The 25,131-nt window shown below is 39.0% G+C and overlaps 1 protein-coding gene across 2 annotated transcripts in view; it reads left to right on the top strand.

The window, feature by feature from the left end:
• LYPLA1 (lysophospholipase 1) overlaps positions 1 to 25,131 on the top strand; it is a 106,064-nt gene that overhangs the window by 50,045 nt on the left and 30,888 nt on the right. For both annotated transcript variants that reach the window (XM_030214450.1, XM_030214459.1), the window contains exon 6: positions 21,792 to 21,865. In XM_030214450.1, coding sequence (XP_030070310.1) covers positions 21,792 to 21,865 — 74 coding nt within the window. The remainder of the gene's footprint in view (positions 1 to 21,791; positions 21,866 to 25,131) is intronic.

Below are 25,131 nucleotides of genomic sequence, written 5' to 3'. Positions count from 1 at the left end.
CACTGCAAACTCCAGACTCTGTTCCTTCCATCTTGGGCTGTACACCTTTAACAGACTTCTTGAATCTACTGTTCCTGCTCCTGTTCAAATGCAGGCTTAAAACCCTTTTTTTGGGGGGTGGGGATGAGGTTTTATTAAACATTTGCAAAATAAGCATAATACAGGCCAACTAGAACAATGTACCAAAAACCACACATCCAAATGTACAGTGGCCAGTTCACAAGGAAGATAATAAACATCAAGATAAATGAATACCTCACAATTTTCTTGTTTTTCCAGGTGAGAAACCTCCCACTCCCAAAACCAACATTGTCCCCCCCCCCCCCCATCCCAATTGAAAACTCACCTCCCCTCAGGAAAAACATACATAACATATTAAGACAATTGGAAATTTTTCAAAGAACCCCAGACTTTCTCCTCTGTTTAGACATACAATTATGCCTCTCAGCCATTAATTTCTCCATTCTATAAATATAACTCAACTCTCCAGAGCTGCATGGAAGGCGGTTCAACCTGTTTCCAGCAAGACACCTGTGCCAATTTGGCAGCATTTAGCAAGTGACAAACCATCTGCAACTGGGCCTGCTTCAGACCTGGAATAGCTCGATTAAATAAGAACATTTCCAGGTCCCAAGGCACCCAATGCCTTGTATAGTGACAAATCTGGTAATGCACACTCTTCCAGAAAGCTTTTGCCTTAGGATAGAGGTCTACCAGTTGTGGCCAGGAGTACCTGTGTGTCCACATTGCCTCCAACAAGCTGCCGAGGCTTGGGGAAACCAATGTTGGACCCTGTCTGGGGTCAAATATCACCAGTTTATAGTTGTTACATTATCAGCTATTACAGCCTTGTCCAACGTGGCCTCCATAGCTTCACAGTCGGTAAGTTCGTAGGCAATTCCGGGCTCACATTCCCATCTCTTCCAATATTGCAAGGCGGGGGGGGGGGGGGGGGGGGCACAAGGTTGAAAACATATCGATATAATGCTGCCAATAGATGCCAAGTGAATCAAAAGTCCTCACATAATGTTTTCCAGCTCTATACTCTCTAAACAAATGTGGTTTAACCTGTGGACTCTGCAAAAAGTGTAAAACCTGACAGTAAGGAAAACAATGACCTGCAGAAAAACTGAACTCCCGCATTAGGATCTCAGAGGGTATAAACTTCCCATCCTTAATCTACAAATTGAGCCACATGTCCCAACCTCCATGCTTCTCAGATCATAAAAACCCATGCGGAGTGGCCTGATTAGTGCAGCGGGGGTTCGATTATCACTGCAGCTCCTTGTGACCTTGGGCAAGTCACTTAACCCTTCATTGCCCCAGGTACAAAAACTTATTATTGTGAGCCCTCTAGGGACAAAGAAAGTACCTGCATATAATGTGTATAGCTCTGTGTACATCTAGTAGCGCTATAGAAATGATTAGTAGTAGTAGTACTGAGGACAGCCCAGGAACATGCAACTGATTGTAATGTAAGGAGGTGCACCTGTGAGATAGAAAAGTGCTTATGTGTACCCATGGGGTTCCAAATCTGCAGGGTATGTAGAGTGGCAGGACTAGTGAAAATCCCCAGTACCTGACTTTTATTAGGCAACTACATAAGATAGCTTAGGGGGATCTCACCAACAAGCAACTGTTCCAAACCAACCCATAATTTATAAGAATGATTCTGAAACCATTCTATTGCTGCCTGAGCTTGAGTGGCCTTTATAGTATGTATGCATATGAGGAACCCCCCAACCCCCTCCCTATCCCCAAATAATATTTTTCTAGTAAATTGAGGCCTATGACCCCCCCCCCCAAAAAAAAAATAAACTTTAATAAAAGTCCTGCAACAAGTCCAGAAATGTCCTAGGGACCACCGCAGGCAGAACCTGAAACAAGCAGAGAAAATGGAGTAGGACAGATCATTCATCTTAACCATGGTAATGTGTTCAAACCACAAAAAGGTTGTCCCACCACCTGTTTAGGACCCTCTCTCACCACCCCAAGAAGCCTAGATAAATTAGCCTCAAATCACTTCACGATGCAGTGAGCAAAACTTCTAAATACCTCAAGTTACCCATGACACAACAGAAAGGAAGAGGCTTGCAAACCTTCAACTACTGAATTCGATAGAGAAACATTGAAGGCCTCCGTTTTACTCATACTAGCCTTAAAACTGGAAGCTAAAGAAAAGGCATCCATTTCCGCCATCAAATTAGGCAGGGAAACTATTGGGTTAGTAATGGCAAGCCACATATTGTCAGCAAATGGACTAATCTTATATTTGGAATTCCCCATATGAATACCACCCACATCCTGATTTGCCCTAAGTAGAGACGCGAAAGGGTCCATTGTCAAGGCAAACAGCAGGGATGACAAAGAGCACCCCTGCCTAGTGCCTCAAGACAAAGGATACATCACTGAATTGTCCCCATTTATGCGAACACAAGCTTTGGGCTCAGAATTCAGGTTCCACACCCAGTTGGAAAGCCCAACACTCGCCTGCACATGGCTCAAGACCCTATACATATAACCACAGTGAGCCCTAATGAACACTTTCTCGGCGTCAATCCATAACGAAAAAGTCCCAATTTTTGGTGCTTTAGCAACATGGATTAAGTTAACTTAACAACGTGGATAAGATCAAGCAACAGGCCACTCAGTCTGGTAGCCAAAACTTTGGAGATAATTTTCACATCGGCATTTAACTCCAATATTGGACAACAAGAAGCACACTCTGTTTTGTCCTTACTTTCTTTAGGTATAACAGTAATCCATGCTTCTAACAGAAGCTGAAGCTGCTTTTAAATATTGACCCAATATTTGCCTGTTTAGTACCCATGTTTCAGTCATTCCCATGATAAATGAAACTTCCTAATCTCGTTTGTCCTGTTTGACTGTAAGCTCTGTCAAGCAGAGATTTTCTTATGTTTGTGTACAGTGATGTATACATCTAGTAGCACTATAGAAATAATTAGTAGTAGTTTGAGCTATGCTTTGGCCCAAGGCTGGCTTAAGTGACACTTGAGAGAGTTTAATATGTGCAAGGCCACTGAGTTTATCATATTTTATTTTAGCTAATTATTATTTTTGTACCTTTTTGATGTTTGCATAGTTTACTGCCTCAAAACATAAGTGCCAAAGCAAATAGAGTTGATTAAAAATAAAATTTCTTTTTGGTTTATAACAGAGTAAGGAATGCACAGGTGTCTTCCTTTTACAACCTGATGTCTTCATTTTATTACTGTAATGCTAGTAGTTCTGCACTGCTTTTTATTGTATAAGTTAAAGCACTCTTAGTTATGGTGACAAATTAGCAACTGTGAGATACTTGCTGCTGAACTATCTGTTAACAGTGTTGTTATGCTGCTGTTTTTTTTAAGGCATTAGCCACTAGAGGGAGCTCCTTGCATATTTCTCTACGAACTCACACTTAATATCCCAAAATAATTTCCACTTTGTGTGCAATTATGCATTTGTTTTTAATTTAAAAAAAATCTTACATACACTGTCTAGTACAGAAATACATTCACAGTAGAAGATGAAACTATTAAATAGAATGTCAATAATACAGTAGTCTTAATCTCCCCACACTTGAATTGACGTGGATATTATGCCTGGAAACAGACCTCCCTAATTATCAGCATACATTTTGGTTGTTTGGAGCTTTTTTTTTTAATTATTTACATTTTTACCATTATCCAATATTAAATCTTGTTACAGAAACAAGGATTATTCACACAATTCTTTCTCTTAGCAAATCATAAAGAAATATTTATATAATCTTAATCCTTCTATTTAGTCCTCTATTATAGGGGGCAGACACAATACTCAGGAAAATAGAACCACAATCTATAATTATTTGATTGGTCGCATGAGAGAAAACTTTGCAGGAATTATCCAATTCGATTACAGTGTAGGTGTCGTCAATACTTCTGAAATTGGGGATGGTGTCATAACCTTCTTTGAGTCTAAAAAGAATTCAACTGTTCAGGTTCAAAAAAGACATTTTTCACAGAAAACAACTTTATCACACATTTACATGGGAAATTGAGCCAGTACAAACCATCCAACTGAAGTATCAGCAGGCGTAATTTAAGAAAAATTTTCCTCCTCGTTTGGGTCGTCTTAGAGACATCTGGAAATATTCTAATTTTATAACCCAGAAAGGTGTCCTCTCTGTGTCGAAAAAATTGTTTTAATATCCAGTCTCTATCTGGTTGCAATACAAAGGTCACAATAAGCGTTGCTAATTTTATCCCAGCATTATCTTCCTCTATTATTTGTGTTAAATTTAAAGTTTCAAAAACAGCTTCTATTCCTTCTGTCACAGGTTGATAAATTAGTTCTTGTTTATAAGACTGTAGATAATAAATTTTTGCAATTGGAGGATAAGCTTGTTCCGGAATCTTTAAAATTTCATCCAGATACTTTTTAAAAGTTATTAAAGGTGCTACTGACATCTGTCTTGGAAAATTTATTAAACGTAAAGTATTTGATCTTTGTTGATTTTCTAATAATTCAGTCTTACTCTGCAACCATTTATTTTCTTTAATACTTGTTTGAATCTCTTGGGAATTTTTTTATCTCTTTACCATGCGTTTCAATTATTCCTTCAATCTTTAATGTTTTCTTTCCAAGTCAGAGATCTTCTCTTGAGGAATTTGAGCTTGTTGTATGAGAGAAAACAATTTTTTTGAAAAAGATGTCTCTAGTCCCTAAAAGGCTTCCCATATTACTTCCAACGTTATAACTGTAGGTTTAGATGGGAACAAGGACTTACTAACTGAAGATAGTTCAATCGAGGGAATTGTGAAAAGTTCTGACTCCTTCCCCTTCGGTGTTAATCCAGAAGCACCGCTGCTTTGTTGTATCACACCCAAATCCTTTGGGGGTGATCAGCAATCCTCTGCTCGGGTCTGCCCCCGCGTCGGGTATCTCCACGGCATATTCGGCCCTTGGAAAACCCTGTGCAGCTACTCCTTGCTCAATTGCTGGCATCGGCGGCGGCTCTCTAATCTCTGGGCTGAATGATACTTCAGCTTCTGGCTGTGGGGGTGGTTCACCTCCCTCCGCTCCCATCGGCAACGAAGCTTCACAGCGTCCAGAATGTCCTGCAATAACGAAACGATCCATGGGCCCCGCTTTTAGCATTGCTGGTGTTGCGGGGCTAACATGCTGCCTGCCTCTCCGTTTAGGCATCAGTAAGTAAGAAAAACTTTCTGAATAACTCAAAAGTAGGGCGAGTCCAGGAGCAGTCTCTCTATGCTCCTTTCATGCCGCCATCAGCTTTTTTTTTTCTGTGCAGATTTATTTATTTATTTGTTACATTTGTACCCCACATTTTCCCACCTATTTGCAGGCTCAGTATGGCTTACATAGTACCGTAATGGCGTTCACCATGTCTGTTGATAACAAATACAAGGTTATATTGTGGTCTGATGAGGTAGGTGTGTGTCAGGTACCATGAGGGTCGAAGGGAATGTAAATTGTTTATTGTTCCGTACGATCATTGGTTATGCTGTGTTGCTGGGTATGGTGATTTATGGTGGCTCGGTAGGGTAAGCCTTTTTGAAGAGGTTGGTTTTTAGTGATTTCCTGAAGTTTAGATGATCATGGATTGTTTTCACAGCTTTTGGGAGTCCATTCCATAGTTGTGCACTTATGTAGGAGAAGCAGTTGTGTAAGTTGTTTTGTATTTAAGTCCTTTGCAATTTGGGTAATGTAGGTTTAGATATGATCATGATAATCCGATTCTGTTTCTGGTTGGTAGATCTATGAGGTCTGTCATGTATGCTGGGACTACGCCGTAGATAATTTTGTGGACCATGGTGCAGATTTTGAAATGATCCTTTCTTTGATTGGGAGCCAGTGTAGTTTTTCTCGGATGGGTTTGGCACTTTCGAATCATGTTTTACCAAATATTAGCCTGGCTGCTGTTTTGGGCAGTCTGGAGTTTTTTTGTGAGTTATTCTTTGCATCCCGCGTAGATTCCGTTGCAGTAATCTGCATGGCTTAGGGCCATTGATTGTATTAGATTTTGAAAAATTTCTCTTGGGAAGAAAGGCTTTAATCGTTTGTTTCCACATTGAGTAGAACATTTTCTTTATTACGGAGTTTACTTGGCTCTCAAGGGTAAGGTTGCGGTCAATTGTGACTCCGAGTATTTTTAGGGAGGGTGTGTCCTGGGGTGTTTTTACATCATTAAAATAGATCCTCACTGTTCCCACATGATTTCTTACAATTCTAACTCTGAACTGACACAGATGGCAACATGGCTTCATAGTAATAGGCTTATTCTAAATCCAGATGTATCCTATTTTCAAATTCCAGAAATACCATTATGACACAGCGTCTTATACTTTCTTCAGTCCCGTTTCCACAACTCTCTACAGTAAAGGTTTTGGGAGTAACTTTAGATGTGAAAGTATTTTTTTAATCACAGATCAGTACTGTAACTTGCAGATGATTCATCTTCAACAAATTAGATCAATAAAATCTTTAATATACTATCAAGCTTTAAACATTCTAGTCCACTCTTTTATCATAACCCGATTACTGCAAACCTCTTTACAACGGCTTAATCAAAGAGATACCTGTCGCTTACAACTTGTACCAAACACTGCCACAAAACTGATCACAGGATCGAAAAAATTTGATCATGTATCGCCACTTTTTCAAGGAGGCACATTGGCTGCCAATACCACACAGAATTACCTATACAACTTTGCTTTTGTTTCACAAAACCCTAAGAGCTGGTGAACCTCAGTATCTCTCCCGTGCTCTCATTCCCTCACGAACAATAAGATCATCCACTCGACTCCACCTGATTGTCGAGTCTTTTAAGGAAATTTCCATGAGCACATAACGGTCATCTATCTTTTCAGTACAAGGCCCAAAGAATTGGAATAAGCTTCCAAAATTGATACAGGAACATACGATACTTCAAAAAATTAAAACTAACTTAAAAACGTTTCTCTTTCAGAATGCCTATGGTTACAATTCTTACACCTACAAATAAGGCCTTCCCTTTAGAGATAAGTCTGGATAACAGCCATCTTCCCCTTTTCTGTGTACCTTTCTTTGCTATCCTATCAATATTGTAGTTCTACCCCCTTATCCTTTTGTATCAAGTCTGTTTCCCCCCCTCTGTCTCCTATTTCTTTTAGTTTGTAAGCTGCCTAGATGTAATTTGCGATGGGCAGGGTAGTAAACCCTCATTTAAACTTGAAACTTGAACTCCCTCTGCTGTTTCTGCAGTTTTCCCCTGGATTTGCCCTTCTCCTTGTCTTTTAGAATGCCACATACAGAGAGGAGAGGAGTTGTGAGAGCTGTTCCCTTACCAACTCTCTTCATCTCTGAATATATATATATATATATATATAGTTCTGAAGCAAAATGCAAAGCAAAATACAAAATAACTTGCTATAAAAATAATTATTACCAAAATATAGATAATGACCATGGACTAACTAAATGAGTGATTACACAACCAATCACAATACTGATATCCTAATGATTATTTTGAGAACTTACACCACACATCCTTAGCAAAATACACAGCAGCTAAATTCACAGACCATAAGTCATGACATAAAACCCATCTGTCTCAGACAAAAGCCAAGGACTAATTATCTCCATGACCATAGGTAGTATATCCTGTTACCTCACCTTGCCGTCTGTAGCAGACTTACAATGGTAAAGAAGCGGATTCCTCCTCTGAGACTCAAGCTGAAGCCTTAGCGAGTCTCTTAGTCCAGGAATGGCACAGTCTTTAGGTAAGGCCATATATAGTAGCTGAGCTAACTTTGTGAGTTTGTTACTAGGTATGCAGTTCACTGGTGTTAGGAAATCAGTCTCTTACTCTCTCCCTCCGAGCCTTCTAGCCTCCTGCAAGTCTTCTCTCTTTCTTCCTTCTATCCACATTGGCATCCAAGGGTCAGATGATACCTGTGGACCAATCACAGACTGTGTAATAATGTCCAGCCAGCTTCATGGTCATGAAGAGAGGCCTTTGTTAGCAATGAAACTGTTAACGACGGCATGCAAACCTCCATGTTGGATCCCATACTCCTGGAGCCATGTGTGTCGCTCTCCTCCATTCTTCCCAGGAGATAACTGGGTTAGTTTGCAACAAATATGTCCTTGGATGAAGTCATCATGGTATGCTCAGCAGTAATTTTCCTTTTGTAGTAAAGCTGGTTTCTGATGGTTACAGATGGATGCAGGCCACAGGCAGAAGTGTCCATATTGTTATAACAGAATGGTTCGGCTTGTATAGGCCAAGACCAGCAAAGGTGAGATCGCAGGTAAATACTCCTACAACTCCACAGGAAGATTGATCAACTGGAAAATTTTAATTGAAGTTTGAATTAGGATATTAAATTTTCCTTGAGTTGCTGGGATATCACCACTTGATATGCTTAATATATATTTCACAGAGATTTTGCATTTTCCTGTGAACTAATTCCCTCTTTAGAAAGAAAGATCAAGGTGGAGTGATAGTGGAGCAACATAAAGAAAAACAGTTGGATTTAGCTAATATTTAAGATATTCTTGAGGAATCAGTTTCAGAAACCTTTTGAGATCAGCTTTGGTGGCTTCATTTGTTTTTGAACAAGATGTTAATAATGAAGACTTACTTTTGTTACTCATAGGTCCTTTTCTATGGACAAAAAGTGTGGATTTAACCTGATGTCACCAAAGTGACTCGAGAACGTAAAAAGACTTTTCTGGCTTTTAGATAAGAAATCTTAAACTTTGGGGCTACTTTTAAGTTGATGTATTCATGTGAATGTCTGGTATGGTATTTTTTTTTTTTTTTTTGGGGGGGGGGGGGGAGACATCAAAATATGTTTTAGGTTTTTTTTTTTTGCCCCTGAACAATTGAAAAAAAGCCTTCCTAGAACTCAAGAAGGTTTTTAGATAACTGACTGGTTTTTGTTAGGTAGCTGTATATGGTGTTAATGTCCTTTGCTTCTATAATGTCTTATAATGATAGGATTTCCTTCTTATTTTTCCCACTCCCCCAATTTATTGTGGTCTCAGGAAGGAGATTGATTTCTTGTATAAATAATATATATATTTTTTTTTGGACCTGGGGAAAACTTTTTTCTGGTGATGAATATTTCCTTCTGTGTTTCTGTAACAAGTGCTGTACTTGTGTAGATTTAATTGAAATTTATATAAATTAAAAAGCATAATTAATGTAAATCATAAAATAAGACCAATACTGTAAAACCACAATCATAGAGTACTTTATAATAGAAATGCAACTGGTAAACATAAATTATAAGTGTTTTATAAAATATTTTGATTAATGTTTGTTTTCCCATTTCACTTCTCCTTGCTGCAAGGACACACCAGCATCTCAATAACATTACATCAGTAGCAGTCACTTTCTCTTGTTCCACATATGCCAGGGCAACCTCAATTGCCTTGACCATTTTACTGTGACTGACTTTTACCATTATATACCTACTGCGTGCTCAGCCTCACGTGAGGTGTCTTCATCGGCATCATCTCCATTCCCATTCACCGTAGCAATCACATCCTTGTCAGTTGGCTCTTCTTGCTTGTCTGCCTGCATCCATTCTTGTGTGTCACCCTCACAAGCATTCTCACAGCCCAGTATTTCCTGTAACAAAGGAAGGCGATCTTTCTTAGCTGCTCTATGTTATGTCCTTGTTCTTTTTTTCATTCTCAGGAATTAACTTTCTCCATGACTTTGCTACGGATGGAGGTTCGATTTCATCCAGAGACTGAGCGTTTCACTTTCTTTAAAACTGTAATCATTTCTTTCCGTTTGCTGACACACTGATGTGATATTTTATTTGGGGGGGGAGGGGGCAGAAAAGGCACTCCTTTTGAAAAAAACAGGGTTTTCTCTTGCAATATAAGCCCTGATATAGGTATACCCTTGTCTTTTTGCTGTGTGACCCACAAGAATAAGGCTTCGCTCACCTTCTCATATTTGCATTTTTTCATAGTTTTTCTAGTGTTCAATGAAAAAGTAGAGACACGATTTGAGCCCCATTTCTACAGCTTACTGTGTTGCCTTTTCCAGTCAATAGCTGTTACTCACCCCACTCCTAGTTCTGTTGCAATTTTTGGGATGGATTCAACTTCAATAAGTTCTTTTTAAAGTGGCAAGTTTATGCTCTGTAGAGAACACTTTTTCCCCCCTCTTTTTACTGGCCATTGCAGAAGTGATCTTCTACAGATCTGAAGGGGAAGAATACAAATACAGTTCTGCAATGTACAACATTACCTATTAAAAATGTTGCAGAAAAACGAGTAAAACTGGGCAGTAAAAGCAGGATCCTGGGTCATAACTGTGCTATTTTGTGGTAAAAGTAGGGCCTCAGGTTTGAAACTGATGGTCTCGGGTACAAAACTTCCTCTGTGCTACGCGGAAAACGTAAAGAGAAGCTGCATACTTCATAATGGAGATGTGGTAACATGGAGGGGGGGTGGGGTCTGTTGGATATGCCGGTTGGTTGGATCAGCGAAGGTTGGATAATTGACTGTACCATATTTTGATTTTCAGGAACTGTTTGACAACGTACATCATGAGAGGAACTCCCTCCCCCCTATAGCGTTTGTCGTTTGGAAATTGCTTCCTTATGAGAAGGAGCTATGATATGATTGAGAAGATGCCCTGGCTGTCAAGTGGGCACTGGAAACATTCTAAAATTTGCTAGGGCATCCATTTACCTTGATAGCAAACCATTAACCCTTCTCAAGTGACTGTCCCACAGTAAAGAAAAATAGTGGTCGATTTATACAGTGGTTCATGAGTCTCCAGCCCTTCCAGTTTGATGTGCAGTACCTGGCTGGCCAAGAGCACCAGAATGCTGACTTCCTCTCTTGGGAGGTGGCCCCTACAGATGTAGTTGTTCAACAGGACATGGTTGAACTGTGAGAGGGAAGATTTGTGATGGAGTGCAAAGGAAACTGCCGGTCTCCCTTAAACACACTTCCTCACAGGGTGACATCTCATTTAGTCAAAAGTCAGAAAGCTTCTTATTTTGCACTCTATTTTGTAAATGCATGTAAATACAAATGAGGTTTACTTAGTCTTGTTTTAATTTAATAATTTAGTTATTTTTGTAGGGACATTGGTAAAAATAAATGAATCCTACTTTGATATTTTGGAAACAGGGCCGTTTTTTGCAGTTTTTTTCATAAACAATATTTTTTTCTTTAGTTTTGGTGCCTGCATCTCTCCTAGAGCATTCTATGATTTAAAATACTTCATACAGAATATAAATAATCCAGGAGAGTCTTGAAAGGAAGATCCTTTTATAAGTGGGACACTTAAACTTAAGAGAGAAGCTACTTAGGCTAAATGATAAAGGGCAAGCATTAAATTTTCATCAGTCTCTATTTAATAGATTTGTTTGTTCCCATGAATCACATAATAAATGCATCTTAGAAGATTCATGCACAATATACAGCAATTATAAACCTTTAAGCTTTGTTAAAGGTCAGTATTTGACTTCCACATTCTCTCAGCATGTGCTTGGTATTTTTATTTAGACCTACTAAGAGTTCTATTTTGTAAGCCTATTAAATAATTGTGCAAGAAATTAACAGCCATTGGTTAATTGAACACCTATGTTCTATCTTATATTGTTATATTATGTTATATCATATTAATATTTGAACTTATTTAATTGACAAAAATGTACCACCTTTGTGGGTCAGAAAGAATGTTTTTTTTTTCCCCTCTGTTTTAACACAGAACATACAAATTGCCATTCAGGGTCAGACTAAAGGTCCATCTAGCCCAGTATTTTGCTGCCAACAGTAGCGAAGCTACATCACAAATACTTAGTATAATCCCAAAAAGTAGCAAGATTCCATGCTATCTACCCCCATGGATAAGTAGTGGTTTTTCCTTGGGTCTATCTTAACAGTTTATGGACTTAACCACCAGAAACTTATATAAACCTTTTTATTACCTAGCCACACTTACCAGATCCTCTGGAAACTGGTTCCAGAGCTTGAGTTGAATGAATAAATATTTTCTTCTAGTTACTTAAAAATATTACTGTATCATTTCATGAAATGTCCCCTACTCTTTGTACTTTTTTGAAGGAGTAAACAATCGATCGGTGTTTACCTTTTCTACTCCACTCAGGATTTCGTAGCCCTCTATCATATCTCCCCTTAGCCATTTCTCTAAGCTGAATAGCTTAATTGTCTTTCTTCCTATGAGTTCCATTTCCCTAATTTTTTGTCCTTCTTTGTAACTTTTCTAATTCTGCTATTTTTTTTCCTTGAGATGTGACCGGAATTGCATTCAGTAGTCGAAGTTGCAGCATGGAGTGATACAGAGGCTTTCTTTTATTTTCTATACCTTTTCTAATTCCTAACATTCCTCATAGATCATATGTGAGAAGGCAGTGTGTTCAAAATTTTTAGTCCCACAACATAAAAGGATAGATGTTCTGTATTCTTCTATTCAAATTAAATTAATGGACAGTATGTCCAGTAAGTTCACTGAGGCTGAGCACAAAGTTCAGGATGTCTGATGCAAATGTAAGCCTGAGGAGATTACTGTAGATATTAGTCAAAACTTTGAAGACCAATAATGAAATGCTATAACAAATTCTTTATTCAACTGGTAACCAATGCAGATGAATCAAAGTTGGGGAAATATGATCAAACCTTGACAGGCCATGTAGGACATGTGTTGCTACATTTTCTGCTATTTATAAACATTTCAAAGTTTTCTTTGGCAATCCTTAAAGTAAAGTAATCAAAATGAAGGATAACAGTACTTTGAATGATTGTCCTAAAATTTCCGGGGGTCAAATCTTTCATCTTCCTCAGTGAAGACTGAATAGATTTCATTTAGTCTGTCTATTGCCTTGTCCTCCCCAAGTGCCCATTTTACCCCTTTATGATCTTATGGTCCAGCTGACTCCCTCAAGTCTTTCTACTCATTTAACAAAACTTGTGTAGTGAATTATACATAGGAAATACGGAATATGCACGTTGCTGTTAAATCTTTTCTTTAGATTTTAAATTTATTAAATCTAAACTTTTCTTCTTTTATTTCCTGTAATTTTATTGGCTGTGAGCACCAGAATGCTGACTTCCCTCATGTCAGTTTGTACATTGTGTGCTGTAAAGTATAATGATGGTAACTATTTATTTTCAAAATTTTACAGCAGCAACTTTTGATTAAAAATATAGCCCTATTGAACGTTGTCATTAAAATAACTATACGAAGGAAATCTGCATTAAATGATTCATAATGAATGTTGATGTTGACAGCTGGGTAGTATGACAATTTGGAAATCCTAGCAGAAATGGAAGCAGCTGCAAACAGGTGGGTCTGGCTGTCTGTGATAATCAACCTGGTCTGTCTGTAGGCTAGAAGTACAGTAATGGGGGGAAGTGACATCAGCGATCTGAATGGCCGCTTGAGGGGAGAACTCTGCACAGCCCAAGGCGTTATCTCTGTTTATCCCCTTCTTTGGATGCAATGGGATGACAAAGAACACAAGATCTGATAGCCCAGAAAGAATATCTTCTGTGGGACTGAGTATGCCAACCATGGGTCGCATGAATCTTCAAGACTTTGCTTATCATGCCTCATCAGACACTGCTAACGCAGGGGCAGCCAAGATGGTGGTGGTGGTGGGGCTTACCTTGCTTGTTCAAACTCAGGATGCTGATCCAGAGAACCCCTGTACACAACTCTCAGTGGACTGACATTTGTTTCTTCTTACTGAAATGCAAGAGTGGATGAAGGAGATCAAATCTGATTTGATGGTGATAGTTAGCGACCTTGGCAGCAGACCTCCGGGGTGAAATCTCTGAACTAGGTCACCATGTGGAGGATGTTGAGATGGGCCTGGAAGAGGCTATTATGACTTTGGAGGCAAGAACACGGGCGACGGCAACTTGGAGGCCTACCTAGCCAATAGAATTTAAGATCTAGAAAATGGAAGCAGATGTTACCAGAGATTTCGTGGCCTTCCTGAAACGCTCGAGTATAACAGTTGTGAAGAGGTGATGCAAAAGCTTGTCTGCTCTCTTTTATCTGAGGCCTCGCAGCCAATAGACCCTATGACAGTGAAAATTGAGAGTGCCCCACTGTATGATTAGGAAGACCCAGAGCAAATATGGCAAAAGATATCATTGTATGCTTTTCTGAATATAAGACCAAAGAGGCAATTTTAACTAAAGCTAGAACCATGGATCAAGTGAATATACCAGGGCTTAGCCGCAGCCACCTTGAAATGCAGAAGTGAGCTTAAACCTATCATTTTACAGCTGAGAGAGAAAAATATTAAGTACAAGTGGCAACATCCTTTTCCAAAACTGCATCAAGTTAAAATGGAGGAGGCATTGGCAGTCCTGGCAAGTGAATTAGCATCAGATACACTATTGAATTCTACCTTTGCTAAGGCCACAGCTCTCCTGAAACTTCATCCTCAATGGCAGTGAGTACCTGGTGGCAAGAGATGCTTAACACAACAGCAGTTGGCTACCAAAATCCCCTTGAAAGGACTGACTTGAGAGGGCTTGGCTGGTGGTGCCGGATTCAGACTATAATGGAGAGACTATATCAGGGGTGTCCAACCTCTTCCCTCTCCAGGTTGGGTTTTCGGGATTTCCCCAATGAATATGCATGAGATCTATTAGCATACACACTGGAGTCAGTGCATGCAAATAGATCTCATGCATATTCATTGGGGAAATCCTGAAAACCTGATTGGATTGTGGCCGTCAAGGACTGAGGTTGGACAACCCTGCTCTATAGCATGGATTTGGTCTTCTCGAATGTGCACCATCTTCCTAGAAGGGGATTTGCATGACTTTGCTCTGTTTAAATGGATCCCCTGGTGTGTGTTTTATTCAGGAGACTCACCTTCTGCAGCAGCATGATTGCCTACTATTCCACTGCAACTTCCCGCTGATATATTTGGCTTATAATACATTACATAATTTTAAAAAATGGTGTGGGAATACTTATTTCATACACTCAATCACTTTCTGTAGCTGGCATGATAAAAGATGTAGAGGGCCACTGTATCCTTTTAATCTTGATGGTTCAGCTACATACTTTTACCTTTTTGAATGTATATGCCCCCAGTGTTAATCAAGGTGAGTTTTACAATAAACTTAACATTGTTATTATTGAAGCATAAGGAAGGCCACTTGATAGGAGGAGGGGATTTTAATTGACCTCCTATCCTGGACTAGATAATTCAGCGATGGAAGTTCAGTATGCACAACGGGATAAGACAGAAACTGGAGTGCTTTTAAATGCAGTGGGATTTATTAGATCTCTGGAGGTCATCCTACCCTCAGGAAAGGGATTGTACTTTTTTTTTCTCCCATACTCATTGCATGTATTCATGTATAGATCTTTTGCTAGGAGACATTCTCATCCATTACAATATACAAGATATTGTAATACACAATTACACATGGTCAGATCATGTTTCTGACATCGTCATTTTGCATACTCAACCTAGGTTGTGATGCGGGGAAAAATTATATCATTACAGACTTGTATTACAAAAATTAAATTAGCTCAAGATACCTTGACATCTTGAAAGGAGCTCCGGAGAAAGTAATCTTTATGCTGGGTGGATAAATCTATTAGATATTTGGGGGTTCATCTTTCCCGGTCACAAGCAGACCATTTTGCTTTAATTTTCCTAAGCGTTTCCAGGAGCTCTTGGAGGAACTGGAATGCTGGGAAGGCCTGAATATATCCTGGCTAGAGAGAATACATGTAGTCAAAATGTTTCTCCTACCTAAACTTCTATATTTGTTCATAGCCCTACCCATCTCTATTCCAAAAGCATTTTTCCTTATTCTGAATAGAATGTTCTTTCATTATATTTGGTTGAAGAAACTGCCCAGAATGAAAAAATGTATTTTGTATCAACAAGGGGGCATGGATGTACCAAATTTTAAGCTGTATCATATTGCAGTATAAAGATACATAATTCCAAAAATATATATACAATAGAATTTTATTTGATGCTATCAGAACCAGTATTGAAGACACCTATGGTACAATCAAAAAAGCAGATACAGCAATAAACTTCATAAAACAAAAGAACTGTAACTATCCAGAATACTCACCAGAGTCTTTTAGGGCTGTTTACTAAGGTGTGCTTGCGTTTTTAGCATGTGCTAACACTAGAGACACCCATATATTCATGGGTGTCTCTAACGTTAGTGCGCCTACAGCGCAGCTTAGTAAACAGGGGCCCTTAATGTTTGTATGGTGGAAGCCCTCATAGTTAAAAAAGTGGATACTTTATGTGGGGCTGGTGTTTTCCCCAGTTTCATCTGTGACCAGGTAAAAATGTATAAATATTTGAGTAACCTTTTGTATTTTATTATGTATCTAATTTAATTTATTTTTATCCTTTTCATGAATCACATATTTAAGTGGTTTGAACACTTGTTTAGCAAGAACATTGTATCTGCAGGAAATCACATTTCAAGGAAGTGAACTTTAAATATTTATATTCTAACCAGACAATACATTTTTGGGGTCTTTTACTAAAGCTTGGCTTGAGTTACCTGCAGCAGGGCTCATTTTATTCCTATGGGCCCTACTGCAGATAACTCAAGCAAAGTTTTAGTAAAAGACCCCCTTTGTTTCCAAAAGATTTTATAAAATACACAAACATACATACATTTTTTTGGAAATAATTTATTTTCGGGTTGGCAGATGAATGTTTAGCAAAATTCACTTTCCGTGAAATGTGATGTACTGCAAATAGTGTTCTTTCTTAGCAAGGCAGTACTGCAGTGTCTGGTTATTTGATGTGAAATTGCTAGCTGAAATTCTTTAGAGGTTTTTTTTAAAAAATAGCTTTCCCTTGCTTTATAAGAGTGATTTAGCTTTATTTTCAAATGCTCAAACACCTGCTTAGAGCAGCCCATGGTTGTAGAAAGTTGGATTAGAACATTTGCTCAACTGTCTTATCTTCACCTGGCTAATAGGCTAATGCATTACTAAATAATGGTAACCCTTCAGCAGCCATATATAGTTTAAGATTCTACTTATCACACATTGATATTGTATATGTTTCAGCTGAATTATTTGTTTTCCTTACTCCACCCTGTTCGTTCATTTGGTTCTTCTAATACAAACCTTCTCGTCATCCCATCAGTTTCACAAATATGCTGTGATTCTTCACACTGTATAGTATCCCGCTGCTTTGTGCCTGTACTCTAGAACTAACTACTGGTGACCTAGTGTTTGCTGATGACCTAGTGTTTGCTGAAAGCCTGGTTCCTCTCAGAATCTTTTTGTTGGAGTCTGATATTTGGTTCAGTTCCTTTCTTTTCCATTCCTTGTTTTTTTCCTCCTGTCTTCATCCTCTCTCCCTGATGTGTTCTGCTCTATTTGTAACACATTAAAGGTTATTTTTGTTATGCTATGCTATCCACCACTGATTTTGAAGTTTTATTCATTTCTATCTTGATTACTTATATTTAGTTTTACTACTTACCAGATCTGTGAACCGCCATGTCGCCTTGCAAATGGCAGTATACCAAATGTTTAAAAGTAAAGAACTTTAACAACAACAACAACAAAGAAGGTTGTAACGAATCAACTGGAATGCTGTCCAGATTTTGCACATGCCATATTTACCTTTTAAAATTATTTTCATTCTGTTAAAATCAGCATATTCAATAGGACATTGTGCATTACAATTTACAGAGTAGTGTCTAACTTAGTTTATACCATGGTCAGGTTGCATCAGCTTCTATTTACTTGGTGATTCTTGAAAACATACAGTTTGACCAGAGGTGCCTAAACGTTTGCACACAACTGTGTATGTATATCTATATATGGATTTAGATATACAAATATATCTAGATAAATATAGAAGGATATTACATACACATACCAGGCTAGGAATCCTGTCCACCTTTTGTTTATCAGTCTCTCATCAAACAATCAGCTCTTGAACTGGTTGCTGAAAAACCAAACAACCACATTAAAGGCCAACACCTTTAAATTGTTGAAACGAATATATGCACAGATGTACCACACCCAGACAGGTACGACTGGAATAATGAGAGAAGTAGATAGGTTTTATTGTTATAATCTTAGACTTACAAGCAACATCTACAGCCAGCCAAAAACCTATATAAATTAGTCTAGCCTTGGCTAACTCAGAGAATAAGGAAATTTCTTACCAAGACATCTTCTAGAGCCAATAGCAAAGAATACCTACATCACTGCTTCGAAAACTCTAAAGCCGTTAACTTCAGAAACTTGTCTGTCGTGTGTGTATGTGTCATACGCAGGAATAGTAATACCTTATAGCAGTGTTTCCCAAACTGTGCGCTGTGGCACCCTGGTGCGCAGCAATAAACTCACAGGGGTGCTGTGGAAGGAGATGCACAGTGGGCCATCGCTCAAGAGCTGGAAGTAATTTTTTTTTTTTAATTGTGCAGGCCAAGCTGTTCAGCTGTCCAGCACAGCTCATGCAGCAAGAAAAGGAGGAAGTGAACGCTGCACAGCAGGTCACTTCCTCCTCCTTTTGCCGGCTTAGACCCGACTGTTTATGTGAACCATGTGGTTCATATAACAGTCGTGTCTAAGTCAGTGCAGGAGGAGGAGGAGGAGAAGACCTGCTTTGAAGCCGGTCACTTCCTCCTTGCCATAGCCAGCGAGGGAGGGGAAGTCAGTATATCCCTCTCTCACACCTGCTTGCGGTCCAGTGGCTAGGCTCCCTCTCCTATGTTTACTTGTAAAGGCATCTTTCTCCCCTCACACACAGCTGCCAGTGCTGGTGTTGAAGCCAGAAAATGTAGGACTCCGTGCTGCTGGAGGGTGGGGAGAGACCTGTGTAGCTGGAGGGGGTGGGGCTTGACCTCTACCTGGGGAGGGGTACTGTGTGGCCTGTGGGGGATGCCATGAACAATTGGACACTTAAGGGTGCTGTGAACCAAAAATGTTTGGGAACCACTGCATTATAGTCTTTTTAGACGCAGAGATGGTTTGTATATGCGCATAGCCTGAGGTTTTTTTTTCTTTGTTTCATAGTTGGCTACTGTTTAGACATAGGAGGTGACCATCATGGGCTAGATTCTATATATTTTTGCCTGAAAAATCCATACAGAAAAGAAATAAACCTAGGTGTATTATCTGAAGTATGCCTAAATTATAGAATCTGCTTAAAATTCTGCATGGTGCATAGAATACGCCGAGCGGCTGTCCACACAACCAGATTTAGTCATGTCTATTTAGGCCATGTTTTACTTGGCGGAAATCCTGATGCTTAAATTAGGCAAAGAGTGGGTGTATTCTGTAATAATGCGCATAGATTGTAGAAATCCCATGCCACGCCCCCTTTCAACCACATTACAGAATACACTTAGCGAGTTGTGTGTGTCAATCTCAATGCTAATTAGTACTAAGTGCTTGTTGACATCCAATTAACAGCGCTGATTAGCTTGTTAACTAAGTTATGCCCAATGTTATGCAATACGCTTTGATTTCCGCAAGGAAATCTCTGCATGATATATAGAATCCGGGGGCATATATGTGACAATATGTACTCTTAAGAGAATTCTGTACAATGTAAAATTTGTGCAGAATTCCCCTCCTACATACTGCATGCAGAACTCAGTGCTTCCAGCGCAAAATTCTGCACAGGGCCCAAAGCAGCACAGCAATTAGCATGGTTAAGCTCCCAAACTCATGTTGAGCTCTCCCCTGCTCCTGGTGCATACTCTCCAGTTTGTCCTGTTCATTTTCTCCGGGACTCCTCCCTCCCCGGCGCTCATCACAAGCAGAGGAGCCAGGAGCAGAGTGGCTGCATGTCTGAAGCAACAAGATACCAGGTCTTAAAAAAAAAAAATCACCCCATCCCCTAGGAGTTCTTTTTATTTATTTATTCATAAGTAACACAATTTATAAATCTCACTATCCAAGATTCTAGGAGGTGTACAAAAAAACATTCATAATCCAATAAAACAAAACTAACACAACAAATCTTAAAACCTAAAAATTATAGCAAATCAATAAAAAGGTCCATACAACCCCTTAACCAAAGGCCCAAGAAAAAAAAATTTAATCTTTAAGCAATTTTCTAAATGGAAGGAAACCCAATTTTTCGTAATTCCACAGGGAGACTGTTCCACAAATGTGCACCTTCCGCATAGAAGATATCTAATATCTTCTAACACAATCTGTTTGTAAGAAAGAACATTTAATAACATTTTATCAGCAGGTCTTAGAGGACGAGGTGGACAATAGATCCCTAAGACAGTAACCAAAGGAATCAGAACTTCAGCATTCACAACCCTATAGATCAAACACAAAATCTTAAACTGAACCCTCCATTTCAATGGTAACCAATGGAATTTCTGCAACACTAGAGTAATATGCTCATACCTAGAGACCTCAGAAATAAGATGGGCTGCCAAATGTTGGCTTTCCCTAGTAGTACTTGATAGAGAGCTGAGATGGCCTCTTAAAATATTTCTGTGGGGAGTTCCACACATGCTCAGTAGAGCATTCTGGAAAGATCTTCAGTTTTCTTATATTCTTAAGCAGCCGAGCATGTTTGAATGATGTTGTCCACAATTAGCCACCTTATAACTCCTCTTACTCTACCTATCTATAGTTAACCATCTCTCTGACCTCATGTGCAACTTTCTTTAAATTAGTCACCTTACTTTCTAACTCCTCTTACTCTTACCTGTCTATACATTCCATCTTTGCTTATACCCTTACTCTGTCAATTAAAATGTTCTATTACATATTGTGTTGACTAGTATAGTATGCCATACTTTGTATTGTTATTTGAACATTTTTACTGCTGTAGTTCTGTTGCTCACGTTTGATTTATTCTTACTGTACATCACCTTGAGTGAATTTCTTCAAAAAAGGTGGTAAATCCTAAAATAATAATTTGTGAGGACTGGTATCTTGCTGTCCTTACAACACATGTTAAAAGTATCTGTTATAAACAAAGAAGGAAGTAGGAAAGTTAGGCTCTTCCAAAGGAACCGGAGATGATGTATGTAGAAAATCAAATCTTTATTTAATTGAAAACACTGACATACTTGACTCTGACTCGACACAGCTGTGTTTCGGCGCAAAAGCGCGCCTTCATCAGGAGTCTTGTAAAGTACAGTTGGTGGTATATATTCAATTGTCAGCTGTATGATGATAACTCTATCATATATGGCTATCGACCGATCTCTGTACCGGGGAAAATCTCCTTAGCGTGCAAGTGCCTCTGACGTGCCGCTTCCAGTGTAGTGGCACGTCAGAGGCACTTGCACGCTAAGGAGATTTTCCCCGGTACAGAGATCGGTCTATAGCCATATCTGATAGAGTTATCATCATACAGCTGATAATTGAATATATATCACCAACTGTATTTTACAAGACTCCTGATGAAGGTGCGCTTTTGCGCCGAAACACAGCTGTGTCGAGCCAGAGTCAAGTATGTCAGTATTTTCAATTGAATAAAGATTTGATTTTCTACATACGTCGTCTCCGGTTCCTTTGGAAGAGCCTACCTTTCCTACTTCCTTCTTTGTGCATTTTTTGCATAGGACTTCAGTGTACCTCCACCCTCGTGGTGGTTTTTTCCTCAAAAGTATCTATGACATTTGAAGTTTTGAAATGCATTAAAAGGTTTTTGTGCTACTGCCTTGTTGACATGTCTGTTCTGAAATTTCATTAAAGTATCTTAATGTGGTTGTAGGCGCTAAGATTATTTCTGTAAGCATTTTTTTTATATAAGGTATATTTACACCAAATATAATATTTTTCTTTATAGTTAAAGCATTGATAGACCAAGAAGTGAAGAATGGCATACCTTCAAACAGAATTATTGTAGGTGGATTTTCTCAGGTAACCATTAAATAGAGAAGATCTTAAGCTGTGTGCAGTGAATTTGGTATAGCTTTTACTATTTGCTTTAAACATATTGTGTTTGATTTGTCTTTGTACACACTCTTTCCTGAACCATTCAACTTACAGCAACCAAAACTGAACCCCAAAACATTTAGAGAAAAAGTACATATACAAATTGCTCTTCATTTCTGTTTTTAACTGGGAGACAGAAGAGACCAGTTACATGTAACATGAGGAATATTGCCAGATGCTATTAAACAATGTTGCCAATGATCTATTACCAATATTTTCATGTTTAGAAAACAACTGAATTATTTATTTAATTGACATGGTTGATAAAGGAAAAGATTTGAATGGTTGGGTTTCAAATTGTGCACAAGTATTTGAGAGCTGAATCATCAAATAATTCTGCAATTTTTGTAATTGAATGCTAGCTCTCCACTGGAGACAGTTTTCAAATATCTGGTTTAGTTAAATCATGTGGTCATTGTAAGCACGTGTACATTACACAGATTTTTCAAAGAGAAACTGTCCAGTTCCTCTTTGAAAATCAGCTGCAGAAGAAGCATACAGCAAGAACACAGTTGTTCTTGGGAATGTTTCTGATGATTGCAAAAAAAAAAAAAGCTTTCAAACCATTCGGCTCAATATAGTCACTTCTCTGTTCTCACTAAATCTCATGATTTGGACCCCAACATGTTCGGTGCTGAAGAGTAGTTTTTTTTCTGTAATGCTTGATTTTTATTGGTGGTGGGGGAGGTGGGTGGAGTTTGAAGGAAACTGCAAACATTATTCCAGTGTGTTTCAATTTGCCACTAAAGATGACATATGAACTTATGCTGGCTTTTTGGAGCAACTATTGAGACAATTCAGCAAAGTGTCACTAAATGATTTAAGGAAAGCTATTAATTTTGAGAGAGAACACATTTTTATGCTTTTTTTGATACTTGTTTCTCTTAATTTGCTTCTTTTAGCCCAGTTTCTGACTGGAACTAATATTTCTTAAACAAACCCAGAAAAATTCCTGGGGAATCATTTAAAAGTTGAAATGCAACTATGAACCACTTTCTGTATAACTTCAGCATCCAGATGACAGTAGCAGTTCAAGGGTTGATTCTGCCAAAAGAACTGGTCCCCCAAAAGTTCCGGAAATTATGGCATATTTTGCATTTAAATGATTACAGAGCAAAAAGAGAGGGAAAAACAGCATACACAAAAAGTATACAAACAAGAAAAGCACAACTGGGTCTTGAAGACTGAGACAACAAGAGTCCTTTATTAATGAGTGACCCGACACGGGTCGTGTTTCGGCGTCAGCAACACCTGCCTCAGGGGTCAATGTGCAGTTTTAAAATGTGTAAATAACGATGAAATTCAAATCCTCGGAGAAGAATGCATTTAAAATAGCATCGGCTAACAAAAGAGACGATGCAGTCGAAACTCTCCTGTTGAATGTCGTTGGCCGTGCAAAAGCCGGCTTTTACACGGCCGACGACGTTCAACAGGAGAGTTTCGACTGCATCGTCTCTTTTGTTAGCCGATGCTATTTTAAATGCATTCTTCTCCGAGGATTTGAATTTCATCGTTATTTACACATTTTAAAACTGCACATCGACCCCTGAGGCAGGTGTTGCTGACGCCGAAACATGGCCTGTGCCGGGTCACTCATTAATAAAGGGCTCCTGTTGTCTCAGTCTTGAAGGCCCAGTTGTGCTTTTTTTGTTTGTGTGCATTTAAATGATTTGCATATTAAATTTATTTGACATAGCAATATAGGGGCCTTTTTACTTAAGCTTAGCATGCGCTAAGTGCCATTTGGCCCATAGGAATAAATTAGGACACACAACATTTAGTGCACACTAATTCTGTTAGTGCATGCTAAGCTTTAGTGAAAAGGGCTTCCTACATTCTAATTTTTCTTGTCCCCTATATAAAATATTTTGTCCTTTTGAGGATTTAGAGCCTGTGGATGGAGAATGGAGTGGAGGAGCACATCTTTTCAACAGTGAGAGAAGTCTGTGTGTGAGGGAGGTGGGGGCTGAAAGATCAGAGAAGCAATGAAGATAGGTGGAAAGGGAGATATGTTAGGCTGGGAAATCTATATGGGAGAGGGCATTGTTGCTCATCTGACCCTCCTCTCTATCGCATCCCCTTGTGCCTTCTCATCTCTCATCTCACATGCTCACACACATGCACATGGCACCCTTCCATCTTCTTCTGTATATGCACACACCCAGCACCTTTCATTGATCTTTCACTTTTCTTTTACTTATCTGGCCAGTAAAGGGGGGAGTGTGGGGGCAAATAATGAGGCCTTGAGGAATATGATTGTTCTCTGGTGCTGGGCCCCAAATTATGCTTTTGAATGGCACAAGCTATTGTAGTGTTGCAAGGTACCAGCTCTGAGCAAGAGAGCAGAAGGATTTATTTGTTACATTTGTATCCCACATTTTCCCATCTTTTTGCAGGCTCAATGTGGCTTACATATAACCGTTAACGGCGTTAGCCGATTCCGGTCCGAACAAATACATGGTGTGAATGAATACAAAGTGATATTGTGGTAGAATGAGGTACATGTATGGTAGATACAATTGGGGGGAACTTAGAGAGGGAAAGGGGGAAGAAGAGTCAGGTAATGTCCGTTAAGGTCTTTGGTTACATTGTGTCGCAAGTGTCCAGGTATTTTTATGTTGGGCCGGTGGGGTATGCTCTTCTGAACAGATCTGTCTTTAGGTCTGAGGTGTCATCACTATCCTCCTCTTGCTGGCCCCGGTGGAAGGACAGTGATAACACTTCAGGCTACATCCTTCTGCTCTGCCGCTCAGAGCTGGTACCGATAGGCCTACTTAAAACTAGTCTTTTTTAAAAACTTCATTTTAAAAGTTACCTTAATTGATAACAGCTGTGGCACAGTATGAAAGTGCTCTTGGGATTGCAGAGGCTGATGCTGCCGCCTCTGAAATAGAGGGAACCCTAGCAGCCATGAAAAGTGGCAGTTGCTGGATGACACACAGGCATTTTGAAGGAAACTAGTATCTATGGCTTAAAAACTATGACTGTGAAAGCTGTGTTAGATGGGATTGGGAGAAGGGAAAATCCTGGGAGGAAAAGCCTGGAGAGAAAATTAAGTTTCCTTGGGTGTTTGATCCTACCTCCTTTGTCTATAGAGAAGTAATAAGTATGTGAGCATTCTACAGAAACTGTGATTGGCAATGTTTTCTTTCATGATTATTTAAGGTTATGATACTTTAATGAAAGTAATA

The sequence above is a fragment of the Microcaecilia unicolor genome, chromosome 1 (assembly GCF_901765095.1).
Source record: "Microcaecilia unicolor chromosome 1, aMicUni1.1, whole genome shotgun sequence".
Taxonomy (NCBI): domain Eukaryota; kingdom Metazoa; phylum Chordata; class Amphibia; order Gymnophiona; family Siphonopidae; genus Microcaecilia; species Microcaecilia unicolor.
The sequence above is the reverse complement of the archived record's forward strand: the minus strand, read 5'-3'. Positions and strand labels throughout refer to the sequence as shown.